The 8,836-nt window shown below is 33.7% G+C and overlaps 1 protein-coding gene across 2 annotated transcripts; it reads left to right on the top strand.

Annotated features, from left to right (window-relative positions):
• Positions 1-936: 936 nt before the first annotated feature.
• Positions 937-5,326, top strand: LOC111914767 (subtilisin-like protease SBT2.2). Of its 2 annotated transcripts, XM_023910490.3 has the most exons (11): positions 937-1,128; positions 1,248-1,536; positions 2,093-2,252; positions 2,337-2,734; positions 2,817-2,912; positions 2,982-3,054; positions 3,128-3,410; positions 3,497-3,819; positions 3,898-4,168; positions 4,352-4,633; positions 4,717-5,326. In XM_023910490.3, exons 2-11 carry the CDS (start codon positions 1,313-1,315, stop codon positions 5,145-5,147), a joined length of 2,541 nt encoding a protein of 846 aa, XP_023766258.1. In that variant the 5' UTR covers positions 937-1,128; positions 1,248-1,312; the 3' UTR covers positions 5,148-5,326. The 2 variants fall into 2 exon arrangements, with proteins under 2 accessions (XP_023766258.1, XP_023766257.1); XM_023910489.3 differs by having other exon boundaries at positions 937-1,536.
• The last annotated feature ends 3,510 nt before the right edge of the window (positions 5,327-8,836 follow it).

Below are 8,836 nucleotides of genomic sequence, written 5' to 3'. Positions count from 1 at the left end.
TCGCAAGAAAAATTAAATCTTAGGCTAAAGGTGTAAAAATGAAAAGTTGAGGGGTATATTTGGGTCAAGATCTTGGGCAGGTTGGGTTTACGTTGGGTGGGGTGGATATGAGGCTTCTAATTTGTTTTATCGGCGCATAAAAAAAGAAGTGGTAGGGCTGGAAACCGAACTATTAAGCCATACATGTGTTTCATGACACAAAATACCTGTAAAGCGAACCTGAATTGTTACTGTTCATGCCCTGATAGTTATCGGTAATCGGTAATATACAAACCATACAAATTGTGAAGAAATTAATTTAAAATGGCAAAAAATAACACTTCTTATTTCTTTATATTATGCGTGAGGTGCATAGGGAAAACGAACATAACTAAATAAAATTTTATGTATGTCTATTATGGCAAACTTGAAATCTTTTTATATGTACATAAATAGTGCTCAAATTTCTATGCATATAAAGAAATTGCAAGTTGGTAGTTTTTTTGTATTTTACATTTTGTGGGAAAGAAATCTTTGTGGGTTTATAAATATTTTCTCTTGATAGGCCTTTAAATACATGTCTAATCGTAACACTGGTATAGCTTAAAAAAAATTGTATTCAATCAAAAAAAATTCTTTTTGCCCGGTAGTCAATTTTCTTTTTGTGACATTTTATAATCAAAACCAAAGCCAAAAAAGTTTCTATTAAACGTTGAAACTGGTTATTAAGATTTAAAATACTTATTATTAGAATCTTAAATGATAATAATGGTACATGATTTAATTCTATATACCCCAGAAAATAAGTAATACAAATGTAATTTCATATACCCCAGAAAATAGGTAATACAAAATAAAGTTGCCGACGGCGTTTGATTGGCGTATATGCTTTGAAGAAAAGAGTGGGACGGAGGTGGTGACTGGTTGTGCGGTGGTGGTGGGCTTCAAATCAAGCAACAGTCAAATAAAAACAAAAGCAAAATGTTAATGATTTAAGCCGCTTCCGCTTTACATAAATAAATTCTTTGCTAATAAACAAATTAAAACGTTCATGTGCACACCACCCAAGACAGAAGCTCTTTTTTGCAGATTCTTTCTCGCCATTTCCCTTTCTCTTCTCTCCTCTCTCTCACACACACATCAAAAAAGGTTGTTTCTTCCTCTCTACTCTCATGGCCATTACCCCAATTTCACCTGTTCATACATGGACTCCTACTGGGTTCTTCTCAGAACTTTTCAAACTAAGCTAAATTCCATCTAGTGTGCAGTTCTGCTTTTCTGCTTTGTCGGACCAAGTGAACAGCTTCAAAATTGGAACAAAAAAAAAAGGGGAATGGAGGGCATTGTGCGAGTCGTGGTGGTGGTGCTATTCGGGGTTTTAATTAGCGGCATTCGATGTCAGGAAGATACGGATAGAACCTCTGCAGGTGTATACATGGTTACCCTCAAACAAGCTCCTTCTTCTTTTCACAATTCGAGTAGAGCGAAGAAGACGACTCATCCTTTCAGGTTCCCTGCTTCTACTTCTGGAGGAGCAAATACACTCGAAAATCCAAGGTGATAAGATTCATTTACGCGTTTTAGTCATTTCTGATTACGAAATTGATATGGGTTTTCTCAATTTTGTCACTAATTTCTCATTCATCTTCAATGTAGTAGTTATGATTCGTTTTTAGCTTATCCTTTTCATAGAATGTCTTTAATCCATATTTGGTACTTCGGTAGTGATAGATTCGAAATGAAAATGTGCAAAGTTACTCCTAGTTTATTGGTAATTTTTTAACCCGTTAGGGTTAAAAGTAACCCTAGTTTAGTAAGTATACAAATTTTGTATGCAATATTTTAGGTCGTCTCTTTTTTGTGCTTCCTACTTTACCACCATTAATGATGACAAAATAGTTATGCGGTGATAGTGAATTAGTGATCATGTCAAATTGTGAATTGATGAAAGTATGCACTTTGACTGTGGGGATCAAAGTGATTTGCTTTTCAACTTTAATATTGATGTTGAATGTTGATGATAAACTTTTCTATTTGTTTGATTTAATTTCTTAGAAATGTAATATCATAGTCAATAGCAACCCTAATTAATTTCTTTTGCTTCCTAATTTAGTTTCAGAAACATCACAACCAAACACCATCGTTATGGTTCCCGAATTGCAAGAGTTCATGATTCATTATTGAGGCGAGTTCTAAAAGGAGAAAAATATCTCAAATTATACAGCTATCACTACTTAATAAACGGATTCGCTGTTCTTGTTACTCCACAACAGGTATAAATATAATTATAATAAACAATCTTCATGAAATCAAATCACAACATAAACATTAATTATTTTATCAATGACCCATTAAAGGCACAAAAGTTATCGGGTCGAAAAGAAGTGGCAAATGTGATACCCGATTACTCTGTTAGAACTGCAACTACACATACACCACAGTTCCTAGGGTTACCTCAAGGTGCATGGTTACAAGAAGGTGGATATGAGACAGCTGGCGAAGGGGTTGTAATCGGGTTAATTGACACGGGTATTGACCCGACCCATGTGAGTTTTGCTGACGGGTTATCAGAAAATAACTATCCGGTTCCCGAGCATTTCACGGGTGTTTGTGAGGTGACACGGGACTTCCCATCCGGGTCATGCAACCGGAAGCTTGTTGGGGCCCGCCATTTTGCAGCTTCTGCTATCACAAGAGGAATCTTTAATGCATCTCAAGATTATGCTTCACCATTTGATGGAGATGGACATGGGACGTGAGTATTTTTTGTATTTTATATTTTTAAATCTATTAATTTAAATTTTTACAATAATATAAAGTACTAAATATAATCACAGGCACACAGCGTCTATTGCTGCGGGAAACCATGGGATCCCAGTTGTTGTAGCCGGGCATCATTTCGGGAATGCCAGTGGAATGGCCCCTCGTTCACAGTAAGTAAAACAAACCAAAATTTTGATTTTCTGCTAGAAATGTCAACAATTAACTTTTATGTTTTTCAGCATTGCTGTTTACAAAGCATTGTACAAAAGCTTCGGTGGCTTTGCTGCTGATGTTGTTGCTGCCATTGATCAGGTAAAACATTAAATGAGACTTTTTATGATGTAATTTAATAATTGAGATTTGATATTTTTTATTTTTTTTATAGGCAGCTCAAGATGGAGTGGATGTTATAAGTTTATCAATAACACCTAACAGACGTCCACCTGGAATTGCAACATTTTTTAATCCAATAGACATGGCGTTGCTATCAGCGTATAAAAAGGGTATTTTTGTTGTACAAGCTGCGGGTAACACCGGACCTTCACCCAAGAGTGTTTCTTCCTTTAGTCCATGGATCTTTACGGTGGGTGCAGCTGCACATGATCGCAAGTATAGCAATTCCATTCTTCTTGGGAATAACATCACCATTCAAGGAGTCGGACTTGCACGTATGTTTGTTTAATAAATAATAATTTTATTTCTTGTATTTTAGTTTTGTTAATCAAGTTGTAACATCTCTCCTCTTTGTGCACAGCTGGAACAGATGAAGATTACACTTTAGTTTCTGCAACAGACGCACTGAATGATTCAGAAACACCAACAGATGAATACGTGAACGAATGCCAAGATTCAAGTAGCTTGAATCAGACAATTATCCAAGGAAACCTCTTAATCTGTAGCTACTCCATCAAATTCGTTCTTGGACAATCTACCATAAACAACGCTGTTCAAACAGCTAGAAATCTGAGTGCAGCTGGAGTTGTATTCTCCATGGATCCTTTCATCATTGGATTTCAACTCAATCCTGTTCCAATGAGTCTCCCTGGAATCATAATTCCATCCTCCAATGATTCCAAGGTCATTTGCAATTTCACCATTTCACCACTTTTAATACACATATAAACATTCTAGTTTAATTTTTTTTTTTATTTACAGATCTTACTTCAGTACTATAATTCTACGTTAGAGAGAGATCCAGTTTCAAGAAAGATAGTAAAATTTGGAGGTGTTGCATGCATTGTAGGTGGAGTTGAAGCAAATTTCAGTAACAGTGCTCCAAAAATAATGTATTATTCTGCTAGAGGTCCAGATCCAGAAGATAATTTCCTTCAAGATGCTGATATATTAAAACCAAATCTTGTTGCTCCTGGAAATTCCATTTGGGCTGCTTGGAGTTCCGGTGGCACTGATTCAGTTGAATTCCTCGGTAATAGTTATTTTATCTGTAATCAGGACAGAACAGAACAGGTTGTACTGTGTTTAGTTTGACCAATACTGGTACCGGTACTGATGTTAGTGGGACAAAAGCTGCAATCTTTTGTCCTATCTGAAAAAAAAAAGACGTAAATACCTTCCTCATACTGAGTGATGTTGATTTGATGTTTTTAAGGTGAGGATTTTGCGATGATGTCGGGAACGAGTATGGCGGCTCCTCATATAGCAGGGCTGGCTGCATTAATTAAACAAAAGTTTCCCCATTTTACCCCTTCAGCAATCGGGTCCGCGTTATCAACTACCGCTTCTCTACGGGATAAAGATGGTGGGCCCATAATGGCACAACGTGCGTATGCTAACCCTGATTTAAACCAGTCTCCCGCAACTCCCTTTGATATGGGAAGTGGTTTTGTAAATGCAACCGCAGCATTAGATCCTGGACTCATTCTTGATTTAGGTATCATCATCATCATCATCATCATCATCATCATCATCGTCTTTTCCTAAATTGAATTAATTACTTAATTGCACTTTTTGCAGGGTATGAAGACTACATGTCATTCCTATGTGGCATAAATGGGTCAGAAGCCGTGGTGCTAAACTACACAGGGACCACATGTGGGCCCACAACAACGGTGTTGACCGGTGTTGACCTGAACTTACCTTCCATCACACTTGCAGCACTGAACCAGTCTCGAGTGGTTCAAAGAACCGTGACTAATGTTGGTGGGATGAATGAGTCTTATAGTGTGGGTTGGAATGCTCCTTATGGGGTTTCTATGAAGGTCACCCCGGCTCACTTTAGCATTGGTGGTGGTGAAAAACAGGTGTTGACTGTGTTGTTGAATTCAACCATGAATAGCAGTGTTGCGAGTTTTGGAAGAATCGGGCTTTTTGGTGATAGGAGTCATGTCGTGAATATTCATTTGTCTGTGGTGGTTAAAATCGCGTATAATGTGAGTAGTAATTGAGGGTGTATGATTTTAGTATGTTTTTTATTGTTATTATTTGGTTTTTTGTTGATTTATTTAACCCAATTCGTGTCCAGTTTTTGGTGTGTAACTGTGTATATCATGTAGGGTCTTGTTATGAATGAGGCTAATTGTATTTGTTTGATTTTGATTACAATAGTTAACTTGATTTTGGTTTATTTCGGAGTTTAATTGTTTATACTTTGTTAGTGATTCGAACTAAAATATATGAATTTTGATTTTATAAAGTTTGATTCTATATAAAGGGTATAAGGGGGGTTTCTTCGTAAAATTCAAGAGAGTAATTAATATTTAATTTTAAATTTGAAAGTTAAATTTTATATATTAAATTCTTGTATGATACAACTTGAAAAAAAACTGAAAAAATCGATGATTTTTGTTTTTTGTTTTACTAACAGATGAGGACAATAGATAGTGTTGAGGAGTCACGAGACTCAAAATCTAATGATAACGGCAACAATTTGGTCATATGACTCTGAAGTCACTTTCCACCAGAGCCACGCATGACACGCATGTAGATTTTAAAATATTTAAAATATGATTTTCATAATAAAAATATTTAATATGTAGATACTAAAATTATTAGTTATAAAGCAATGTTAAAAAAATAATAATAATAATAATTAAAAAAAAAAAAAAAAAAAAAAAAAAAAAAAAAAAAACTACTTTTTGAATAAGACAACCAAACCATCAACCATTACAGAACAAAAAACACCCTGGAATACATACAAGAACGATCAGAGTATCTCTCTGTATCTATGTAAACGAAAAGCTTATCTCTCTCGAAAATAATTTCATAATAATGAAGATGATACCGAAAAGTATTAACATATTTTTATGTTCGACTACTCTTCCGGTCTACACCTTGAGCTTCCATCTTTTTCACTTTAGTCATCCAGCTACAAAGAGAGTCTCTCAAGTCCCTCAACTTCCAGCTGCATCCAATTTTGACCTAATAAACTAGGATTGTGGAAAATAACCGAAACTGAACCGAAAACTGAAAAAAAACTAAAAAATCGAAACTGAAAAAACCGAACCATTTGAAAAACCAACAGTTTAATTTTTGCTATTTATAAAAACTGATTTTTTCGGTTCAGTTTGTTTTTTTAAATATAAAAACAAAAAAAATCGAACCGAACCGAACTACCAAATATATATGTTTTAGTTACTCTAACGGATTTGATTGTAATGTTTTTCATGAAAATGTTACTGCGATGTACTTCAAAAAATTACGACAATGTTTTTTTTAGCAAACATCCTTGGACTTCATGCATTAAAGTATTTATAATATCCAAGTTATTTTTATATTATACTTAGAATAAGATATTCATAAGCACATTATACCTATAAAAATTGTGTAGTATTTGTATAAAAGTGTCTCATTTTTGTCAAGGTTATAAGAAAGTAAAAAGGAAAGAAACTATAAGAAAGGTACACAATTTGCGAGGTTGTCTTGTGAGTCGTTCTAAAATATGAAAGATGTTTCGTCATAAATTAAAAGTTCTTTCGAATATATCATAAACATGTAGGAAAGTATTTGTTGATGTCCATCAAAAGTTGTATTTATGTTATGTGTTAACGGAAAAAACCGAAACCAAAAAAAAAATGGTTTGGTTTCTCTAAACTAAAAAAATCAAAACTATCGGTTTGGTTTCGGTGATTTGATTTCGGTTTTAGTCAAAAACAAACCAAACCGAACTATAATCACCCCTATAATAAACAATTATTTGCACCAAAGAGAACAAGTCAACTACAAATTACAAACATGTTTTTTATAGTTAAGATTAGAAGTCACGCATACATATTAGATTTTATAGTTAAGATTATAAGTGACACATACATTTTAGATGTATGGATCCCATATACCATAAAAAAAAATACTCTCCCCTATGATAACCAATATTTCCGAAATTATCAGCATATGATTAAAATAGAGATTTTCGAAAATATCGTACCATTTTTGAGGGTACAACATAGGCTCATATTTTCGATATAGGGATTTTCAAAAATGTATTTTCTTTTTTTCGAATTGATCTCGTCTAACCAAATTTCGAAAATCCTTGGGTATTATTTTTTTTCCGAAGAACATGTTCAAAACATATAAAAAAATCTATGAAGTTCTTTGTTCACGATCATTTTGCAGCAAGAGAAATATGTTGTTTGTTATTTGTTTTGTTCTAAAAATCATGAACATTGTATCTTCAAAACACTTGACAAAGTTCGAAAATCATGAATAAGCTCGAAAATAACAAACAAGTTCAAAAATGATAATATTTTCGAAAAACTTTTATATCTTTTACTAATGTTAAGTTTTGAAAAAAAAAAAAAAAAAAAAAAAAAAAAAAAAAAAAAAAAAAAAACTATGGGTTTTATGTACTCGTGAGAGTACCAAAACAGAAGAAATAAAGCCAACGAATGAGTTATTTATGTCTATGACATGGTGCTTTTAGGCTAACGGACTACCACCCACAACTAGAGGTAGAGGTCTTAGCCGATCGATTTCCCGACACTCTCATCAATTTAGGCGTTGGAATTGTATTTTGGACAACAGATCGTCTCATCCACCATACGACTATGCGCAAAGATATGGCTAGTCATATGTAAGATCCAGAAGGCTCTAGATAGATATGAATCCGAAAATACTTAAAAACATTGATGTATTTTTTATTTATTGTTTTGACAATCTTTCAGGTGAAAGTGCATCGGAGATTAATATTTCTCACGAAATATTGTCAAACAAGATATATAAATTCATTACTAGTTTTTTTGTTGCACAATAATACTTTGACTCATTCCACCTTCAATTTTGTAAGATGTTACTTTTACCCCTTCGTTTTCTATAAAATTATATTTTCTATCCCTTTACTTTTTTAAATGTCACTTGCACCCCTTCCACCTTCAACTTTGGAAGATGTTACTTTTACCCCTTCGTTTTTTAAACTTTCGTGTTTATCCCGCGTGTCCCAATTTTTCATCCTCTACTTTGTATAATGCACATTGTACTACTTCTTTTAAAGTTATGCCACCTATATTTTTATGGATTATTCAAAAAACATCCAACTTACAAAAATAGTTCTTAAACTTTTCTCAACTTTTGATAAGTCACCCACCATTCATTTCTTTTAAACTTTTAATATTTTTTGAAGTTGTGATATGTTATATTTATTTATCAATTCTCATGTCTAATACGCAATAAAAACACACTTAAGAACTCGCAGCAAAGTGCGGGCTCAAATACTAGTATATTACCGGTCAGCGGACACGATTCCAAGGGGCAGCGTCTCGAAACCTAAACGGATTTTTATGTCAGATATGAGTCCGTCCATGAAAATTCATGCCAAAACTATTACTAATATCATGATGATGTCATAAGTTGGTTATGTCTTAATAACTACCATTTTTGGCGCCAAAAAGGATGCAACTTTCGTTAAACTACTTTCCCTCTTGTATAAGAACTTTTTTTTGGTTCTAGAAAACGGGTTGGAACATATATACACGAAAATCATACATTTGATTTGTTCTATCTCTCAAAAACACAAAACAACAAGGTACTTTGTTGTTTTGTGTTTTTGATATAAAAGTGGCATGACTTCTACATTGAAATTCTTTGGATTATCCAAAATCTGATTTCGTGATACCCTAAGGTTATATGGTCGAAATCACAAATT

The sequence above is a fragment of the Lactuca sativa genome, chromosome 4 (assembly GCF_002870075.4).
Source record: "Lactuca sativa cultivar Salinas chromosome 4, Lsat_Salinas_v11, whole genome shotgun sequence".
NCBI lineage: Eukaryota > Viridiplantae > Streptophyta > Magnoliopsida > Asterales > Asteraceae > Lactuca > Lactuca sativa.
This window is presented reverse-complemented; position numbering and strand designations above follow the sequence as displayed.

What these genes read in the sequence shown, in the direction of transcription:
- LOC111914767 (XM_023910490.3), top strand. Translation starts at nt 1,313, where the DNA reads ATGGAGGGCATTGTGCGAGTCGTGGTGGTGGTGCTATTCGGGGTTTTA. An exon ending in TTCTTGTTACTCCACAACAG is followed by an intron (nt 2,253 to 2,336) that starts GTATAAATATAA and finishes GACCCATTAAAG; the next exon opens with GCACAAAAGTTATCGGGTCG. An exon ending in TTGTTGCTGCCATTGATCAG is followed by an intron (nt 3,055 to 3,127) that starts GTAAAACATTAA and finishes TTTTTTTTATAG; the next exon opens with GCAGCTCAAGATGGAGTGGA.